At 42.9% G+C, this 23,136-nt stretch overlaps 1 protein-coding gene across 2 annotated transcripts in view; it reads left to right on the top strand.

Moving 5' to 3' along the window:
- Positions 1 to 23,136, top strand: part of LOC126109410 (aminopeptidase N-like) — a 282,593-nt gene that overhangs the window by 206,290 nt on the left and 53,167 nt on the right. For both annotated transcript variants that reach the window (XM_049914443.1, XM_049914444.1), the window contains exon 13: positions 5,296 to 5,486. In XM_049914443.1, coding sequence (XP_049770400.1) covers positions 5,296 to 5,486 — 191 coding nt within the window. The remainder of the gene's footprint in view (positions 1 to 5,295; positions 5,487 to 23,136) is intronic.

Raw genomic sequence — 23,136 nt, forward strand, 5'->3', positions numbered from 1 at the left:
AACAATGCACCAGCACACACCTCAGCAGTTGTGGCCGCAAAATTAATGGAAATAGGATTCCAGCTCGCTTCACATCCCCCCTATTCTCCAGACTTGGCTCACTGGGACTACTGTTTGTTCCCCAATTTGAAGGCCGGCCGCGATGGCCGTGCGGTTCTAGGCGCTCCAGTCGGAGCCGCGCTGCTGCTACGATCGCAGTTTCGAATCCTGCCTCGGGCATGGATGTGTGTGATGTCCTTAGGTTAGTTAGGTTTAAGTAGTTCTAAGTTCTAGGGGACTGATGACCACAGCAGTTGAATCCCATAGTGCTCAGAGCCATTTTTGAACCCAATTTGAAGAAATGGCTGGCGGGACAAAGATTTTATTCAAACGAGGTGATTGCAGCAACTAATAGCTATTTTGCAGACTTGGACTATTCCTATTGTTCTAAAGGGATCAACAAATTAGAACAGCGTTGGACGAAGTGTATAAGTGTAAAGGGGTTTACCCCAAACATGTAAGTAGTTTTTATTTTTGCGCGGACTTCTCAAACGCCCCTCGTATTACCTTTTTTCATTATATTACCATTATATATTTATTTCAATAGCGGTACAAGTCAATTTTTGTTCATATTGAGATACAGAGTCCTAAGGTTAAATGAGCGCTGAAAAATCTGCAGTTGAGATACCAGAAATATTCAAGCATATGGCTCCTTTCTGTTTGTTTGGCTCATTAATTTCAGAAGCATTATAGACAGAAAAGTGGAGGTAATGGACTTGTACCACTATTGAAATAAGCCCTTATTTCATTACATTGTTGTATATTTTTCATTATATTATATAGATATATATTCAGTACTTCTAAAGCTGTCCAAATCGACTGTTGGTGGTGTGACTGTGAAGCGAAACCAAGGGCAGGCTGATCTCTTGTACTGACAGACATGGACCGTTGAGCATTGCAGAAAGTGATTGTAAGAAGTTGCATGAATTAAACGGAAGGAGTCATTCATGAATTCCAAAGTGCTACCACTGTTGAGCTAGCACAATGGTTGTGCGTAGGTAGTTAAAAAGACTGGAGTCCCTATTAGCTATGTCGTGTGTCTTTAGTCAGCATTAAGAGTGGCGCCACTTGACAGTGGATGACTGAAAACAAGTGATTTGGAGTGGTGAACCGAGCTACACCCTGGCTTTAGGAAAGGTAAAGGCACCAGAGAGGCAAATCTGACATTGCAGTTGATAATGGAAGCGGGAGTGAAGAAAAATCAAGACACGGTCACAGGATCTGTCGACCGGGAAAAAGCGTTTGACAGCGTAAATTGGTGCAAGATCTTCTAAATTCTGAGAAGAATTGGAATAAACTATTGGGAGATACAGATGATTTAAAATACACTCCTGGAAATTGAAATAAGAACACCGTGAATTCATTGTCCCAGGAAGGGGAAACTTTATTGACACATTCCTGGGGTCAGATACATCACATGATCACACTGACAAAACCTCAGGCACATAGACACAGGCAACAGAGCATGCACAATGTCGGCACTAGTACAGTGTATATCCACCTTTCGCAGCAATGCAGGCTGCTATTCTCCCATGGAGACGATCGTAGAGATGCTGGATGTAGTCCTGTGGAACGGCTTGCCATGCCATTTCCACCTGGCGCCTCAGTTGGACCAGCGTTCGTGCTGGACGTGCAGACCGCGTGAGACGACGCTTCATCCAGTCCCAAACATGCTCAATGGGGGACAGATCCGGAGATCTTGCTGGCCAGGGTAGTTGACTTACACCTTCTAGAGCACGTTGGGTGGCACGGGATACATGCGGACGTGCATTGTCCTGTTGGAACAGCAAGTTCCCTTGCCGGTCTAGGAATGGTAGAACCATGGGTTCGATGACGGTTTGGATGTACCGTGCACTATTCAGTGTCCCCTCGACGATCACCAGTGGTGTACGGCCAGTGTAGGAGATCGCTCCCCACACCATGATGCCGGGTGTTGGCCCTGTGTGCCTCGGTCGTATGCAGTCCTGATTGTGGCGCTCACCTGCACGGCGCCAAACACGCATACGACCATCATTGGCACCAAGGCAGAAGCGACTCTCATCGCTGAAGACGACACGTCTCCATTCGTCCCTCCATTCACGCCTGTCGCGACACCACTGGAGGCGGGCTGCACGATGTTGGGGCGTGAGCGGAAGACGGCCTAACGGTGTGCGGGACCGTAGCCCAGCTTCATGGAGACGGTTGCGAATGGTCCTCGCCGATACCCCAGGAGCAACAGTGTCCCTAATTTGCTGGGAAGTGGCGGTGCGGTCCCCTACGGCACTGCGTAGGATCCTACGGTCTTGGCGTGCATCCGTGCGTCGCTGCGGTCCGGTCCCAGGTCGACGGACACGTGCACCTTCCGCCGACCACTGGCGACAACATCGATGTACTGTGGAGACCTGACGCCCCACGTGTTGAGCAATTCGGCGGTACGTCCACCCGGCCTCCCGCATGCCCACTATATGCCCTCGCTCAAAGTCCGTCAACTGCACATACGGTTCACGTCCACGCTGTCGCGGCATGCTACCAGTGTTAAAGACTGCGATGGAGCTCCGTATGCCACGGCAAACTGGCTGACACTGACGGCGGCGGTGCACAAATGCTGCGCAGCTAGCGCCATTCGACGGCCAACACCGCGGTTCCTGGTGTGTCCGCTGTGCCGTGCGTGTGATCATTGCTTGTACAGCCCTCTCGCAGTGTCCGGAGCAAGTATGGTGGGTCTGACACACCGGTGTCAATGTGTTCTTTTTCCCATTTCCAGGAGTGTAAAAGAAAGGTTCAGGGGTGGAATTAAAATTCAAGGTGAAGGGATATCAATGATACGATTCGATGATGACACTGGTATCCTGAGTGAAGGTGAAGAAAAATTACATGATCTGAAAATGGAATGGTCTAATAAGTACAGAATATTGCCTGAGAGTAAATCGAAGAATGACGAAAGTAATGAGAAGTAGCAGAAATGAGAACAGCGACAAACTTAGCATCAGGATTGATGGTCATGAAGTAGATGAAGTTAAGGAATTCTACTACCTAGACAGCAAAATAAACAATGATGGACAGAGCAAGGAGGACATCAAAAGAAGAGTGGCCTTGGCAAAAAGGACATTCCTGGCCAAGAGAAGTTTACTAGAATCGAACATAGGCCTTGCTTGAGAAAGAAATTTCTGAGAATGTACGTTTGAGGCACAGCATTGTACGGTAGTGAAACATGGACTGCAGGAAAACCCTGGAACAGAAGAAAATTGTAGCATTTGAGATGATGTATTACAGACGAATGTTGAAAATTAGGTGGACTGATATGGTAAGGAATGAGGACGTTCTGTGCAGAATCGGAGAGGAAAAGAATATGTCGAAAACAATGACAAGGAGAAGAAACAGGATGGTAGGACATCTGTTAAGACACCGTGGAATCACTTCCATGGCCGGAGCTGTGAAGTGCAAAAGGTGTAGAGGAAGACAGAGATTAGAATACATCCAGTAAAGTTGCAAGTGCTACTCTGAGATGGAGTAGTTGGCACAAGAGAATAATTCATGGTGGGCTGCATCAAACCAGTCAGAAGACTTATGACTTAAAAAAAGAAAAAATACCCTGTTTCTAATCGATGGAGAGGGTTTGGGTTTGGCAAATGCCTGGAGAACGTTATATGCCATCATTTGTAGTGCCCAGTAATGAAATATGGAGAAAATGGTGTTGGGGTATGGGGTATTTCTCGTGATTAAGGCGTGATCCCCTTGGTGTGCAAAAGAAAATGCTAAATGCAGAAGGACTGAGAAAATTACTGGTTGTTCTGTGTGCATTAGAGGAACAGTTCAGAGATGTTGATTGATTGTATCAGCTGTGAGCGAAGGTTTGTGGACAATCACATTCCTGAAATGGACTGACCTGCCCAGAGTCCAATCCTGAACTGAATGGAAAACCTTTGGGGTGAATTAGGACATTGACTTCGCTCCAGACCCTGGCATTCAAGATGATTACCTTCTCTGGTTTCAGCTCTTGAGGAAGAATGGGACGTCATTCCTCCACAGACATTCAGATACCTCATTGAAAATTACCCCAGCGGAGTTCAAGCCCATCCTAAAAGCAAAGAGTGGACATGTCACATACCAATATCCACTAATATGTGTCTGGATACTTTTGATCAGATACTGTATGTTTGTCACCAACATTAAATATTAAATGCCTCAGTAAGTATTGGCCAGCAATATATAAGGGACAGTCCAATGAAAACCAAGCACCCACCACAACAGGGCCATGAAATGGTTCCACTCCCAACCAATCAACAAATGCATTAAAATATTTATCCCAGCTGGGGAAGAGACGATCAATTCCTGTTTCGTAGAATGCGGTCAGCCAGTGATGGATCCACTACCATACCCACTCCTGCACTGAAACCAATGTCCACCTACGTATTTCGTAAGGTTGCCAAAGTTGTGAAACTAACATTGTGAAAGATCTGGGTTGTATTGAGGACTGCGCAATGTTTCCTTGCCAAATCGCTGATGTGTAGTTTTTGTCTGATTGGTAGTGTGGGGGCCAGCATTACCACGCAACAGGATTAATCTGTACGACAGCATTCCTAGGGTTTTGACTTCATGATGCATAACAGTTTCTGCAAAGCTCCCACACTCGAGGAACCCTGCAGTCGATGAAGGAGGTCATGATGATCTTATCGAAACATGTGTGAATACATTTAGATTTCTTTGACAGGTGAGATGTGGGATGTTTCCACTGTTGGCTCTCCTGTTTTCCCTCGGGCTTTCAGAATGCTGCTACATGGAATCATCTGGTTACACGATAAAACAGGCCCCCACACTGCCAATTGGATGAATGCTACACATCATCGATTTGGTTGGGAAGCAGAGTAACATCCTCTGTACAGTCCAGCTCTTTCACTGTGTGGTTTTCACATACTTGGCGACCTGAAAAACATATGTGTGGATGTCGGTTTCAGATGGACGAGGAAGTGCAAGAGTAGGTGCGGTTGTGTATCCGTCAAGTGTCTGACTGTGTTGTGTGAAACAGAAATTGATTGTCTCATTTCCCAGTGGAGTAAATGTCTTAATTCTGGCGGTTACTTTTGAATGGAACCATTAAATGGTACTGTTGTGGTGGATGTTGATTTTCATTTGACTGTCCCTCATAGTCTCATAATTTCATAACTAACTGATCAGTAAGTTGTAAATCATTATCTTGGCCCATTCGTGTGTACATCTGTTAAACAAATGAAGATTATCACTGCCATGAGAAATTATCTCAGTGTTGACTTGACACAGGTGTACCTGACGTCATTAATGGATCCTGTAGTGGAACGGCTAGGAGGCTATGAGGGATGGTCCAACCTGACACATGTGGAGAGGGTACTGCATGCTCAGCTTCTTCCCTGGGCATGTCGTGGCAACCTACACAACTGCAGAGACCTGTCTATTGAGGAATTCAGCTGGATCACCGACAGCAGTGCCAGGAGGTAAGAGATCCATATTTTCTGATATAGCCCCTGCAGGAGCATCTCTAATCTGGAATTTGCACAGGTGACCAAAAGTGCCAAAACGAGGCAATGGATCAGGGCTGAATCTCCTTTGTGAGGTCACTTACACCCTGGATCTCATCAACTGGATTGCGGAGTAAACAGGAGGTAATGCTTCTGCCTCTTCTGACGTCAGCAAATTAGGATCCAATGGACTTTAACTGAGTTTCTAACGGTGGCTCCCACCATGGTGTCGCATCCATCCTGGAGTACATCAGCTGGATTATTGACAGGAGATATGAGACAAGAGCCTGCATATGCTGATATCATCACTTCATGGTCCACTCATTCCTAAAGTCTGGATGGGTTGCCAATACTCTTCACCAAAATTAGTGGGTCTGTATCTGTTGGCATATTCTATATGGGGGTCACATAAGTTCTGGAGTTTATCAGTGACAGTCTGACATTGCCCCATTCTGGATCATCTCAACCTCGGAATTTGCGTGTATTGCTGACAGTATAGACATCTAAATATACATCTACATCCATACTCCGCAAGCCACCTGACGGTGTGTGGCGGAGGGTACTTTACGTACCTCTATCGGTTCTCCCTTCTATTCCAGTCTCCTATTGTTCGTGGAAAGAAATATTGTCGATATGCCTCTGTGTGGGCTCTAATCTCTCTGATTTTATCCTCATGGTCTCTTCGCGACATATACATAGGAGGGAGCAATATATTGCTTGACTCCTCGGTGAAGGTATGTTCTCGAAATTTCAACAAAAGCCCGTACCGAGCTACTGAGCGTCTCTCCTGCAGAGTCTTCCACTGGAGTTTGTCTGTCATCTCCGTAACGCTTTCGCGATTACTAAATGATTCTGTAACGAAGCGCGCTGCTCTCCGTTGGATCTTCTTTATCTCTTCTATCAACCCTATCTGGTACAGATCCCACACTGGTGAGCAATATTCAAGTAGTGGGCGAACGAGTGTACTGTAACCTACTTCCTTTGTTTTCGGATTGCATTTCCTTAGGATTCTTCCAATGAATCTCAGTCCGGCATCTGCTTTACCGACGATCAGCTGTATATGATCATTCCATTTTAAATCACTCCTAATGCCTACTCCCAGATAATTTATGGAATTAACTGCTTCCAGTTGCTGACCTGCTATATTGTAGCTAAATGATAAGGGGTCTTTCTTTCTATGTATTCGCAGCACCTTACACTTGTCTACATTGAGATTCAATTGATATTCTCTGCACCATGCGTCAATTCGTTGCAGATCCTCCTGTATTTTGGTACAATTTTTCGTTGTTACAACCTCTCGATATACCACAGCATCATCCGCAAAAAGCCTCCGTGAACTTCCGATGTTATCCACATGGTCATTTATGTATATTGTGAATAGCATCGGTCCTACAACACTCCCCTGCGGCAACCCCTGAAATCACTCTTACTTCGGAAGACTTCTCTCCATTGAGAATGACATGCTGTGTTCTGTTATCTAGAAACTCTTCAACCCAATCACACAATTGGTGGTAATGCTTCTACATCTGCTGACATTCCTGTGTTGAGTCATCTCCATCCCACTACCTACGTGGGTCAATAACAGTACTAATAATTAATGCTTGTCGTGTATCACCTAACCTTCTTCATAGAGTTTCTGTTGGGGCATTGTGAATTTACACACGAGATAAGCAATCAGCTTCTGCTGACATCACCTACAATGCTATACCATGGTCTTTTCCTTGGTGGCCTTACTTCCTGTCAACATTTCTATATTATATCAAAAATTTTCAGTAAATAGTTAACCAACCCGCCGAAGTAAAGGATCTTACTTTGTCGCTGTCATGCATGTGAAGGTACTAAGTAAGTGTGACACTCCATGATCAAAAACCCAAAAAACACCAAAAACTCGATTAAATAGAACTAAACAATTAAACCAGAACTATGAAAACACAACTTACGAGAAACACACTCAACAATATTACAGCACACCATACCAGTAACAATCACAGAGCAGAGAGCACACAAATTACACAACTTGAGGAAACCACAAACAGCAGGATAACATAGTACGCCCTGATATTTGACTGTAAAATAACCTACAGGACAGTGAAACTTTTTGAGAAAACAAGGAAAACGTGGCATACAGAACAAAGCACTGCAAAAGGGATTGAAAACACCCAGCAACACCACAGATAGTCAGCACAGCAGATAGACACCCGGTCACCTGCAACGATCTTGATTCAATATATGTGGGGCAGACATGTAGAAATTTCGGAATAAAATACTCTGAACATTTAAGAGCATTGGAAGCGACACCAAACACTTCACATTTGCTGAATGCCTCGTTGCAAACAATCGCCACCCTGGCTGCATAGAAACAGACCCCCAGATCTTAAGACATAGTAATTATCAATACTAAAAGAAAATTACCACATCCAAAAAGGTATCATACAGGGCAGAAAAGTCGTCAATGATCAAACAGTACTGTGCAACACACACACACACACACACACACACACACACCACACACACACACACACACACACACACACAGACACACACACAATGAAAACACATGTGAACAAACTCAAGATCCACCACCGTTAATCGAAAAGAAAAGAATGTAACAAACGATTGTCAACAGCGTATCTGAAACCTATTCTTCCAGTGAAAAGTCACAGTAACATTGTACCATCCAGAAATCGCCAATGAGCACAAGAAAACGTAAGTAAACGCGGGTCTAGTGAAGCAGGGGATACAACCCGTCGGCTTTGAACAATGACGTCATTCCTTAGTCATAGATAGTAATGTCTTCACTTCCAGGCATAGATAATAAAGCAGTTCTGTGATCTAATAAGCGCTATCATTAAAATAATTGAATGTGAATCTAAAAGCGATCACTTGATATTCGCTAAATCATTAAACGTGTGAATTAATTAAGTTAATTGTTTGTTTCTTATTCAGACGGTACTTAATATTTTTCGTAATGATATTGAGGTAATGTGGATTATTAGTTTTTTATTATAGAACAATTTGTAGTGTCTTATTTTCGTTTATAGGAATGTATTTGTCTATCCGAATGAATCTGGACGATTTAAGGGAAGTTATGGGCCAAGATATGTTGACCACAATTTGCTTCCTGCAAATGTGTGGTCTCATTGCGGAATACGTTCAATGTCGTGAGTGCGGCGAACATATGCGCCTTACGAGTGTATCAAGTCGCCGTACTCACGACTTATTCCTATGGCGCTGCAGCAAAGATCGGTTGTGGCGGTAGCTGATAAGTGTTTTTTGGCTTTCTAAAAAAAAATCTCACGAGATAGAATAAACTGATCCTAAGATACAGATGCTTCAGTAGCTGATAAGTGTATTTTGGCTTTTTTAAAAAAAAATCTCACGAGATAAAATAAACTGATCCTACTTTATTAAACAATCAATAAAAAAACTAAACTAAAACATAACAGCAAAAGCGAAAATGGTAAACTGAAAATACACTCCTGGAAATTGAAAAAAGAACACATTGACACCGGTGTGTCAGACCCACCATACTTGCTCCGGACACTGCGAGAGGGCTGTACAAGCAATGATCACACGCACGGCACAACGGACACACCACGAACAGCGGTGTTGGCCGTCGAATGGCGCTAGCTGCGCAGCATTTGTGCACCGCCGCCGTCAGTGTCAGCCAGTTTGCCGTGGCATACGGAGCTCCATCGCAGTCTTTAACACTGGTAGCATGCCGCGACAGCGTGGACGTGAACCGTATGTGAAGTTGACGGACATGAGCGAGGGCGTATAGTGGGCATGCGGGAGGCCGGGTGGACGTACCGCCGAATTGCTCAACACGTGGGGCGTCAGGTCTCCACAGTACATCGACGTTGTCGCCAGTGGTCGGCGGAAGGTGCACGTGCCCGTCGACCTGGGACCGGACCGCAGCGACGCACGGATGCACGCCAAGACCGTAGGATCCTACGCAGTGCCGTAGGGGACCGCACCGCCACATCCTAGCAAATTAGGGACACTGTTGCTCCTGGGGTATCGGCGAGGACCATTCGCAACCGTCTCCACGAAGCTGGGCTACGGTCCCGCACACCGTTAGGCCGTCTTCCGCTCACGCCCCAACATCGTGCAGCCCGCCTCCAGTGGTGTCGCGACAGGCGTGAATGGAGGGACGAATGGAGACGTGTCATCTTCAGCGATGAGAGTCGCTTCTGCCTTGGTGCCAATGATGGTCGTATGCGTGTTTGGCGCCGTGCAGGTGAGCGCCACAATCAGGACTGCATACGACCGAGGCACACAGGGCTAACACCCGGCATCATGGTGTGGGGAGCGATCTCCTACACTGGCCGTACACCACTGGTGATCGTCGAGGGGACACTGAATAGTGCACGGTACATCCAAACCGTCATCGAACCCATCGTTCTACCATTCCTAGACCGGCAAGGGAACTTGCTCTTCCAACAGGACAATGCACGTCCGCATGTATCCCGTGCCACCCAACGTGCTCTAGAAGGTGTAAGTCAACTACCCTGGCCAGCAAGATCTCCGGATCTGTCCCCCATTGAGCATGTTTGGGACTGGATGAAGCGTCGTCTCACGCGGTCTGCACGTCCAGCACGAACGCTGGTCCAACTGAGGCGCCAGGTGGAAATGGCATGGCAAGCCGTTCCACAGGACTACATCCAGCATCTCTACGATCGTCTCCATGGGAGAATAGCAGCCTGCATTGCTGCGAAAGGTGGATATACACTGTACTAGTGCCGACATTGTGCATGCTCTGTTGCCTGTGTCTATGTGCCTGAGGTTTTGTCAGTGTGATCATGTGATGTATCTGACCCCAGGAATGTGTCAATAAAGTTTCCCCTTCTTGGGACAATGAATTCACGGTGTTCTTATTTCAATTTCCAGGAGTGTAGAATAGATTACGAAGTCTTCGTAATCTATTCTATTTCCAGTTTTCGCTTTTGCTGTTATGTTTTAGTTTAGTTTTTTTATTGATTGCTTAGTAAAGTAGGATCAGTTTATTCTATCTTGTGAGACTTTTTTTAAAAAAAAGCCAAAAAACACTTATCAGCTACTGAAGGGAGCTACAACACTAAGAAGAATCGCTTCTCGGCTTTTGACAAGATCAATGTGTAGTTCCCTTTCAACTAGTGAAACACAAAGGTTAAAAAAACAATCAAAACATATAAAATGAAACAGGTTGCAAATGTAACGTACGTGTATTTCCACCTATTCGTTACCGGTGTACATATATCGAGGTCAATGGAAGTCTGGTATACATATATTACATACGTGGGTCCTTCTGTCATCAGTAATACTGATATGTACGTAAGAAAAGACTGTTAGTAATAGCGGAGACGAAATAAACAGCACATCTACAATTTGTATCCCGTGTTCCACTTAGGGTTTACTGAAGCGGAGGATACATCGTTCAGGTGAAGAACAGGACAGTAATGCTAGTGAAAACGAAGAAATCGCCTTACGACAAACTCGTATTCCCGACTGTACTTAAGCAACACACTTCGAATGAGCTTTTAATTTGTATCGGGTGTTTCATTTGCGATTTAGTGAAGCAGGGGATACATAGTTCAAGTGAACAACAGGACAGCAATGCTAGTTGAAACTAAGAAATCGACTACGCTGAACTTGTATCCCGTACTGCAGTTAAGCAATACAGTTCGAAAGAGTTTCGAGATACAACTGACATACATGTAATGTGATGTATTCTTTGCTAGTAATATATTTCATTCATTTATTTCCATTGTATTTTGCGGAGAAATACTAAGATACAAACACGCGATATCGTTAACGTGAAAATACTACTGGCCCTTATAAATGTGAAGTATAGTTTTTCTCTCTCGCATTCCTTTGTTTCTCAACATTCTCCTCAGCTCTTTCATCTTTGTAATACATGCTCTCTGGCGACTTGTCACGTCATTGTTCAAAGCCGACGGGTTGTATCCCCTGCTAAACTAGACCCAGTAAACGCTGTTACAAACCCACAGCAGAAGTAGCAAAGCACGCTAAATACAATACAGTAATATCCAAAAGCAAAACCTCACAAAATTACACCTATGCCCACAAATCCTTTAAACATAGCCGCGTGGGGTGGCTGCGTGGTCTAAGGCGCCTGGCAACGGTTCGCGCGGCGGGTCTAGTTCCGCTTCAGTAAACCCTAAGTGCAACACGGGATACAAATTGTAAAAGTGTTGTTTATTTCGTCTCCGTTATTACTAACAGTCTTTTCTTACGTACATAGCAGTACTACTGACTGTCGGAATTGTGTGAACAATATATTTCGTGTGTGACGGCGCAAAGTGCACTGTGTAAAATAGACATCTTTGACATTGTCTAACACTCTTTGTGTGCGCTAATTATTCTGTTGTGTTCGCTGTAATTTTGTTTGTTCTTGAATGTGCAAATATAGTTATTAGTAAGATGTCCTCTTTTCTCCTTAATACTTATTCAACTGCGCAAATTCCAATAGGTTATGGGCCCAGCGTGCATTTGGAATAAGTATATCAATAAAATAGTAGGGAGAAAGTATTGGAAAAGTTCCAATTTACGTGAAGTGCGAGTTATCCTTACAAGACGATCGCAATTTTTTTCCGCATTATTTTTCGGTGTTCTTTACGGCAATAAAAAGCAAGTTACCGTTAAGAATGAGTGCGGCACAAATTCCACAGATTGAAAGACTTATAGGTCGCGAAATCGCAGTAAAAGCGTATTTACGTTTAGACGACCTATGGGACGTGGTAGATGGGACAATGAAATCCACAGATCAGAATTATTCAAGTAAGGATAGGAAAGCAAAATCAAAATTGATATTACTGATTGATTCGGTGAACTATGTTCACGTTGAAAAAGTTGCTACAGCGAAAGAAGTCTGGGACAATTTACGAAGTGCATTCGAGGATGGTGGTCTTACGACAAAAGTAGGATTATTATGCGAGTTAATTACCATTCATCTGGACAAATGTAAGAGTGTAGACGAATACGTTAACAAAATAATAACCACGTCGAACCGACTGAGAAACATCGGATTCGAGATCGCTGACGAATGGATAGGAACATTGCTGTTGGCAGGACTGCCCGAAAGGTATACACCTATGATTATGGGACTTGAAAGCTCGGGTATACCAATCACACGCGAGAGTGTTAAGGTGAAAATCCTGCAGGACGTAAAGAGTGCTCCAAGCTGTTGTACATTGGAGAAGGAAGGTGCGTCTGCTCTCTACTCAAAAAACAAAAAGAAGAAACCGGTGAGGTGCTATAAATGTCAGGAGATGGGACATATTGCGTCTCAGTGCAAAGAAAAAGTAAGCCCAAGATCAGACACTCAGCAAAAGAGGTATGTTACTGATAGCCCAGAGAGAAGGACCAATAACAAAGGTAAGGCACTCTCATGTTTTTATTCTTTTGGTGAGATGAGCAATCGTGATACGGAATGGATTTTAGACTCAGGTGCATCTGTGCATATTGTTAAAGATAAATCACTTCTTTATGACATCAAAGATAAGACTCATATGGGAATATCTACTGTTGATGGCAACAAGCTCCAGTGTCACCTGGCTGGGAAACTAGATCTACATGTAAGTGTAAATGGTGAATCAGATATGGTTACAGCACACAATGTTCATTATGTGAAAAATGTGGCAACTAACCTGCTGTCTGTAGGTGAAATTGTCAAGAAAGGAAATACAGTCACCTTTGACATGCAGGGTGCAAGAGTAATCAGTGAAAGTGGTGAAGTTATAGCTACAGTAAGTAACGAAAGGGGTATTTTTAAGTTGGATACCATTGACAGTAAACATAAAAATGTTAGTGATTCAGTATATTCAGCAGAAGGTTTTTTATGGCACCGGAGGCTTGGACATCTAAATAGAAAGAGTATGTCTATAATAAAGGATATGGTAAAGGGAATACAGAATTTTAATGTGTCCAAGGATCCTTGTGAGACATGTATAAAGGGAAAACAAGCAAGGTTACCCTTCAAGACTAGTAAGAGTAAATCCACAGAAGTCTTACAGTTAATCCACACAGATGTATGTGGCCCGATTGAGTGTGAATCCATAGGTGGGAGTAATTATTTTCTTAGGTTTATTGATGATTACTCTCGATATACTCATGTTTATTTTCTTAGTTCTAAAGACCAAGTGAGAGATATCTTTGAGGAATATTGCAATATGGTTGAACGATGGACAGGAAAGAAGATCAAGATCATCAGGTCTGATAATGGGAGAGAATATATTAACCAGAAATTGAAGAAACTTCTGGCAGAAAAGGGAATCAGGCATCAAACTACCATAAGGTACAGCCCATCTCAAAATGGGGTTGCTGAGAGGGCTAATAGGACCATTGTTGAGAAAGCAAGGAGCATGATGACTGACGCTGAATTATCCAAAGATTTTTAGGCAGAGGCAGTGTCAACAGCTGTATATTTGAACAATAGATCACCTACAAAAGCATTAAAGAATAGAACCCCTTATGAGATATGGGTAGGAAAGAAACCTGATCTAAGCAATATAAGGATTTTTGGGTGTGATGCAATGGCACATATTCCAAAACAGCTAAGAGGAAAATGGGATCCGAAAGCTAAAAAGTATATTTTTGTAGGCTATTGTGAAAATTCAAAGGGCTACCGATTAATGGATCCATTGACTAAAAAGATTGTCACAAGTAGAGATGTAATATTCTTTGAAAATAGAAAGGACTCAAAAGAGAGCAAAACCACTAAGTCAACTGCACATAGTTCAGAAGGTGAAACCTTGTGTGAGGAAATAGGAAGTGAAGAAGAGGAAGACGACAGCCAAGGACAAATGGATACTATTTATGATGACAATGAGTTAGAGGATGAAAAACATGAAGAAAACAATGTAAGGCGTTCTTCTCGTGTACCAAAACCGAAGGAATATCCGGATTTTGAGATGTATACAGCACAGTCTTTTAATGATGAGCCAAGAACAGCAGAAGAAGCAATGAGTGGCACAAACTCTCAAGAATGGAAAGAAGCGATGAAGAGAGAATTAGAATCTTTATATCAGAACGAAACCTTTGAATGGGTAGATATGCCAGGAGATAAGAAACCACTGCAGGCAAGATGGGTATTCAATTTGAAGAACCCTGAAAGCTCATCACCAAAATACAAAGCAAGACTTGTGGTAAAAGGATATTCACAAAACCAAGGGGTAGATTACGAAGAAACTTTTTCACCTGTAGTCAAGTATGCATCATTGAGATATCTTTTAGCCTTGGCAGTAAAACGAAATTTAATAATTCATCATATGGATGTTAAAACGGCATATTTAAATGGGAAATTGGAGGAGGAGATATATGTCATTCCACCAAGGGAAGCCATAAAAACCAGGTCAGAAAGTAAAAAGATTTGGCGTTTGAGAAAAAGTATTTATGGACTTAAACAAAGTGGACGTTGCTGGAATCGATGTCTACATGAAACTCTAATAAATATGAATATGAAGCAATCCAAGGCAGATCCCAGCATTTACTATAAAGGGAGAAAAGAAGAAATAATAATAATGGCGATATGGGTGGACGATTTCTTTATCCTGACTGAAAGTGAAGGCCAAATGAGAATTTTCAAGAAACAGCTGCAAACCAAGTTTAAGGTGCATGATTTGGGAGAAGTCAAACGTTATTTAGGTATGCAGATTACTAAGGATGAAGAAAGACAAGAATTGAGCATAAGTCGATCATCATACACGGAAAAAATATTAAAGAAATTTGGCATGAGTGATTGCAAACCCATAAGTGCTCCAATGGAAGTAGGAGTGAAGTTAAGTGTAAATGAGACTGATGTGGAATGTGACAAGAATGTTCCTTATTTAGAAGCAGTAGAGAGTCTGTTATATTTGTCTCAAACGTCACGACCCGACATTGCTTTTGCCACCAATGCAGTGAGCAGATATTGCAGAGACCCAAAGGAAAAGCACTGCAAAGCTGTAAAGAGGATATTCCGATACCTAAGAGGAACCTCAAACTATGAGCTAAAATACCATAGAGATGGTAACGCAAAACTAGAGGGATATAGCGATGCGGACTGGGGGAGTGAATTGGGAGACAGATACTCCACCACTGGCTGCTGTTTTAAATTAATGGGGGGCCTCACATCATGGTCCTGTCAAAAGCAAAAAACTGTTGCATTGAGCACCGTAGAGGCCGAGTATATGGCACTATCCTACACCACACAGGAAGCATTATGGCTACGAACATTAATAAGTGAAATAGAACCCAATTTAATTGAGGAACCTACAACCATCTTCTGTGACAATAAGGGAGCCATAAACCTAGCTAAAAATGATGTTACTAGTGCTAGGACAAAGCATATTGATATACGGCACCATTTCATTCGGGACCACGTAGAGCGACAGAACATTGCCGTGGACTATCTGCGTAAAGAAGACATGTTTGCTGACCTTCTGACCAAACCATTGGAAAGGGAGAAGTTTGAGAAGATTGTGGGACTATTTGGTTTATCTTGTGGAAGCAACACACAAAATATAAGTTCAAGGAGGGATGTTGGAATTGTGTGAACAATATATTTCGTGTGTGACGGCGCAAAGTGCACTGTGTAAAATAGACATCTTTGACATTGTCTAACACTCTTTGTGTGCGCTAATTATTCTGTTGTGTTCGCTGTAATTTTGTTTGTTCTTGAATGTGCAAATATAGTTATTAGTAAGATGTCCTTTTTTCTCCTTAATACTTATTCAACTGCGCAAATTCCAATACTGACGACAGAAGGACCTACGTATGTTATATATGTATACCAGACTTCCGTTGACCTCTATATATGTACACTGCTAACGTAAAGGTGGAAACAGACGTAAGTTACATTTGCAACTTGTACCTCAATTGAACTACACGGAGACAAGAAGACGACACATGTACAATTTTTATCCCGTACTTCACTATGGGGTACAGTTTTCTTGTTGCCTTGGACGCTACTAGTATCCCATTCGTTACTTGAGCTACATAGCTATATGCAACATTTGTATCTTGCTCGCCAATTGACATATATAGTGTCAGTGTGAAGGAGAAGTGGAGGACGGGATACAAATTTTAGTTGTGTCGTCAGTGTATAAAGGCGAAGTGAAGGACGGGATACAAGTTGTAGTTGTGTCAGGGGTTTCGCCCTTAATATACAGGGTGTTTCAAAAATGACCGGTATATTTGAAACGGCAATAAAAACTAAACGAGCAGCGATAGAAATACACCGTTTGTTGCAATATGCTTGGGACAACAGTACATTTTCAGGCGGACAAACTTTCGAAATTACAGTAGTTACAATTTTCAACAACAGATGGCGCTGCAAGTGATGTGAAAGATATAGAAGACAACGCAGTCTGTGGGTGCGCCATTCTGTACGTCGTCTTTCTGCTGTAAGCGTGTGCTGTTCACAATGTGCAAGTGTGCTGTAGACAACATGGTTTATTCCTTAGAACAGAGGATTTTTCTGGTGTTGGAATTCCACCGCCTAGAACACAGTGTTGTTGCAACAAGACGAAGTTTCCAACGGAGGTTTAATGTAACCAAAGGACCGAAAAGCGATACAATAAAGGGTCTGTTTGAAAAATTTCAACGGACTGGGAACGTGACGGATGAACGTGCTGGAAAGGTAGGGCGACTGCGTACGGCAACCGCAGAGGGCAACGCACAGCTAGTGCAGCAGGTGATCCGACAGTGGCCTCGGGTTTCCGTTCGCCGTGTTGCAGCTGCGGTCCAAATGACGCCAACGTCCACGTATCGTCTCATGCACCAGAGTTTACACCTCTATCCGTACAAAATTCAAACGCGGCGACCCCTCAGCGCCGCTACCATTGCTGCACGACAGACATTCGCTAACGATATAGTGCACAGGATTGATGACGGCGATATGCATGTGGGCAGCATTTGGTTTACTGACGAAGCTTATTTTTACCTGGACGGCTTCGTCAATAAACAGAACTGGCGCATATGGGGAACCGAAAAGCCCCATGTTGCAGTCCCATCGTCCCTGCATCCTCAAAAAGTACTGGTCTGGGCCGCCATTTCTTCCAAAGAAATCATTGGCCCGTTTTTCAGATCCGAAACGATTACTGCATCACGCTATCTGGACATTCTTCGTGAATTTGTGGCGGTACAAACTGCCTTAGACGACACTGCGAACACCTCGTGGTTTATGCAAGATGGTGCCCGGCCACATCGCACGGCCGACGTCTTTAATTTCCCGAATGAATATTTCGATGATCGTGTGATTGCTTTGGGCTATCCGAAACATACAGGAGGCGGCGTGGATTGGCCTCCCTATTCGCCAGACATGAACCCCTGTGACTTCTTTCTGTGGGGACACTTGAAAGACCAGGTGTACCGCCAGAATCCAGAAACAATTGAACAGCTGAAGCAGTACATCTCATCTGCATGTGAAGCCATTCCGCCAGACACGTTGTCAAAGGTTTCGGGTAATTTCAATCAGAGACTACGCCATATTATTGCTACGCATGGTGGATATGTGGAAAATATCGTACTATAGAGTTTCCCAGACCGCAGCGCCATCTGTTGTTGAAAATTGTAACTACTGTAATTTCGAAAGTTTGTCTGCCTGAAAATGTACTGTTGTCCCAAGCATATTGCAACAAACGGTTTATTTCTATCGCTGCTCGTTTAGCTTTTATTGCCGTTTCAAATATACCGGTCATTTTTGAAACACCCTGTAGCAAGTACACATTCGAAAATGTCGTACTGATACTAGTGCTGGGAAACGAAAGAACATCGACAGACGAGAAATTTCTATTACGTACTTCACAACACGAAAATACACATATTGGTGGAAAAAACAGTGAAATATGTCAAAATAGTGAAATACAGTGAAAGAAGCTAATGGGAAAGTGAACTTATCACACGGAAATATCGAGGAATAACCGAAGCTCGCCTAGACAGACAGTAACGAAAATTACATACCCACAAACAGACAAATCCATTCCTATAAACGAAAATAAGACACTAAAAATTGTTCTACAATAACAAACTCATACTCCAAATTACCTCAATATCATTACGAATAATTATTTTAATGTACGATGATAGCGCTTATCTGGAACACAGAACTGCTTTATTATCTATGCCTCGAAGTGAAGACATTACTATCTATGACTAATGTATGACGTCATTGGTCAAAGCCGACGGGTTGTATCCCCTGCTTCAGTAGACCCCGATCGGCGGACCAAATAAAGTTGTTGAAGTGGACGAGTCGCACATAGCAAGAAGGAAAAAACCAGAGAGGACGGCCCTCACAGACAGAAATCGAACATATTTGGGTATTCAGTGGCATAGAATGAGAGCCCCATTACAGATGGCTTTCAATCCTACAAGACACTAAAAGCAGAAGGATTCGGATTCAACCATGAGTTCATTAACCATTGTGAAGAGTTCGTGTTTTCTGGTGATACCTGTGCCAACACGCAAAACATCGAGAGGCTGTAGAAACAAGTGAAATTTCCGTTAAAGGAGAAGGGCGTCCAAGAGAAAGAGACCAATATATCTTGTTTGTATCTGTATTTCCATTCTGTTGCAAGAAAAAGTCGACGCGTGTCACATTTTACCCATATTGTTGCGTGACGTAGGCAGAGTCTGCCCAGGTTCCCAGGTTATAGCAAAAAGGGAATGCTTCCCGTTGCATACACATCAAATTGACTTTTTCATGATGACAACATCGATGACGATTGACGTAAGTCATTCCCTTTGTAATTTGAAGGATTTTAGTCAACGTTCTTCTTTTGTCGTTGCTACAGTACAACTGTAAACACTGCCCTTAACTCCCGCCACCACAGTCATAGACACTGTCATTTCAGGGCATAAGGAATAGTTTTCTATTTCATGTAAAAGCAAGTTCACATCCCATCATTATATATCTGTTCGTGAAGGTAATATAATATTTTCTGTTCTGAACAGAACCACAAAATCACAAAATGGCCTAGAAGGCCGAAACTAGTAGCGAACAAGCAAAAGTGGTAAACGCCACCTTCTTTTAAACTATGTATTCTACCAACAAATAGTGGCATATGCCCTTGTTCCCTTTCTTTTTCTTGCGCTTACCATTGCTGTAGCTGGCCTGTCTTGAGCTGTTAGAGCTTATTATTTGCCTGTTAAATGTGTGTTATAATTGTTTTTATGTTTAAATTTGGAATTTTGTCGAAGTTCCTATGAGACCAAACTACTGATGTCATCGATCCCTAGGCTTACACACTACTTAATCTACCTTAAACTAACACTAAGGACAACACGCATATCCATGCCGGAGGGAGGACTCGAACCTCCAACAGGGGAGGCCGCGCGGGGTCTGGTGAAGCAGGGGATACAACCCGTTGGCTTTGACCAATGACGTCATACATTAGTCATAGATGCATAGATAATAAAGCAGTTCTGTGTTCCAGATAAGCGCTATCATCGTACATTAAAATAATTATTCGTAATGATATTGAGGTAATTTGGAGTATGAGTTTGTTATTGTAGAACAATTTTTAGTGTCTTATTTTCGTTTATAGGAATGGATTTGTCTGTTTGTGGGTATGTAATTTTCGTTACTGTCTGTCTAGGCGAGCTTCGGTTATTCCTCGATATTTCCGTGTGATAAGTTCACTTTCCCATTAGCTTCTTTCACTGTATTTCACTATTTTGACATATTTCACTGTTTTTTTCCACCAATATGTGTATTTTCGTGTTGTGAAGTACGTAATAGAAATTTCTCGTCTGTCGATGTTCTTTCGTTTCCCAGCACTAGTATCAGTACGACATTTTCGAATGTGTACTTGCTATATTACGGGCGAAACCCCTGACACAACTACAACTTGTATCCCGTCCTTCACTTCTCCTTCACACTGACACTATATATGTCAATTGGCGAGCAAGATACAAATGTTGCATGTAGCTATGTAGCTCAAGTAACGAATGGGATACTAGTAGCGTCCAAGGCAACAAGAAAACTGTACCCCATTGTGAAGCACGGGATACAAATTCTACATGTGTCGTCCGTCTTCTTGTCTCCGTGTAGTTCAATTGAGGTACAAGTTGCAAATGTAACTTACGTCTATTTCCACCTTTACGTTAGCAGTGTACATATATAAAGGTCAACGGAAGTCTGGTATACATATATAACATACGTAGGTCCTTCTGTCGTCAGTAGTACTGCTATGTACGTAAGAAAAGACTGTTAGTAATAGCGGAGACGAAATAAACAACACTTCTACAGCCCGCATCTCGTGGTCGTGCGGTAGCGTTCTCGCTTCCCACGCCCGAGTTCACGGGTTCGATTCCCGGCGGGGTCAGGGATTTTCTCTGCCTCGTGATGGCTGGGTGTTATGTGCTGTCCTTAGGTTAGTAAGGTTTAAGTAGGTCTAAGTTCTAGGGGACTTATGACCACAGCAGTTGAGTCCCGTAGTGCTCAGAGCCATTTTTTTTACACTTCTACAATTTGTATCCCGTGTTCCACTTAGGGTTTACTGAAGCGGAGGATACATCGTTCAAGTGAAGAACAGGACAGCAATGCTAGTGAAAACGAAGAAATCGACTTACGACAAACTCCTATTCCGTGCTGTACTTAAGCAACACACTTCGAATTAGCTTTTAATTTGTATCCGGTGTTTCATTTACGGTTTAGTGAAGCAGGGGATACATAGTTAAAGTGAACAACAGAACTGGAATGCTAGTTGAAACTAAGAAATCGACGTACGCTGAAGTTGTATCCCGTACTGCACTGAAGCAATGCAGTTCGAAAGAGTTTCGAGATACAACTGACATAAATGTAACGTGATGTATTCTTTGCTAGTAATATATTTCATTCATTTCTTTCCGTTGTATTTTTCGGAGAAATACTAAGATGCAAACCCGCGATATCGTTAACGTGAAAATACTACTGGCCCTTATATATGTGAAATACAGTTTTTCTCTCTTACATTCCTTTGTTTCTGAACATTCTTCTCAGCTCTTTCATCTTTGTAATACCTGCTCTCCGGCCAATTCTGACGTCTTTGGTCAAAGCCGACGGGTTGTATCCCCTGCTAAACTAGATCCGCCGCTCGAACCGTTGCCAGGCGCCCTAGACCACGCAGCTACCCCACGCGCCTATGTTTAAAGGATTTGTGGGCATAGGTGTAATTTTGTGAGGTTTTGCTTTGGGATATTACTGTATTGTATTTAGCGTGCTTTGCTACTTCTGCTGTGGGTTTGTAACAGCGTTTACTTACGTTTTCTTGTGCTCATTGGCGATTTGTGGATGGTACAATGTTGCTGTGACTTTACACTGGAAGAATAGGTTTCAGATACGCTGTTGACAATCGTTTGTTACATTCCTTTGTTTTCGATTGACAGTGGTGGATATTGAGTTTGTTCATATGTGTTTTCATTGTGTGTGTGTGTGTGTGTGTGTGTGTGTGTGTGTGTGTGTGTGTGTGTGTGTCGTCATGTGAAAGTCCTTTACTGTGGTCTGCAAGGGTAATTTGGAAGAGTCGAACCATGTATTCTTCCTGATACTCGTTCATTTACACACGTCGCACCACCACAGTCTACACAGTCCCTCCTTTCGCCGTCCTGCAGTATTCCATATTCGCGACAAAAAGTCGAACAATTTTCTACAATTTCTGGATAAACATGGAATGAGATTTTTCCTTGTGAGAGAATCAGCCGAAGAAACGTCAAGAACACCAGACATCCCACTCCCTAACGACATAAATCGTCTAGGTTTCCCTAGCAACTCACAAACAATTCACGGAGGTATGTAATTTAGAGCAACTAAGGGACGACAGAAAACAGATAAAAATGACGATCACAAATAATTGACCATAACGCTCGCCACCGGAGTCGTATGATCGATTTACGATCGCACGTTCGATATGTTTCGTTTGGACGAGGCGACTTAGATAGGCAATTATTCTTGGAAATTACCCTGGTCTGGATTGATGATTTTGAATAGTCATGAAAAGCCCCCTTAGAAAAATTTAAAAACGGACAGTGGTGGAAAACCTCTTACGTTATTTGATTTTCAAACAGCTGAGCAAAACTGAACGTACTCAGACATTTCTCTCTTTAGTTATTCTGATCATCACTAAACTGACACACAATATTTTTAGCGCAACGCAATCTAACTTTCAATAATCCCTACAGAACAATGGCCCTGACTAACATTAACCTATACCTTTCATAAATCACTTACCTCACAAAAATCTTCGTTACTCGAACTACTGCAATACAGCGAGCGCCAATACTGCCAGATAAATAAAAGATTCTAACTACTGACGGCACTAACTACTACTGATAGGCATAGTTAGCAAATGAAAGATTTTGATAGAGAACAAACAATGTATTTACCTTAATAGTGTTCAGAAGTCATCATATATATATATCAGTTCATGACATCCAGTCTTAAAAATTTCGTTTTTCTGATGGAGACAGTCCAGATCATCCGCTCTCAAAACTCCGCCATCTCTCTCCCCACATCCGCCACTGCTGGCGGCTCACCTCCAACTGCGCAACGCTACGCGCTGTTCACATCCAGCTGCCCAACACTACGATAGAGAATATTTCAACAATGCCAACCAGCCACAGACTGCACGCAACACAGTCAGTGGTTTTCTTACAGAGCGCTACGTGA

This window comes from Schistocerca cancellata, chromosome 12, assembly GCF_023864275.1.
Source record: "Schistocerca cancellata isolate TAMUIC-IGC-003103 chromosome 12, iqSchCanc2.1, whole genome shotgun sequence".
Classification (NCBI taxonomy): Eukaryota; Metazoa; Arthropoda; class Insecta; order Orthoptera; family Acrididae; genus Schistocerca; species Schistocerca cancellata.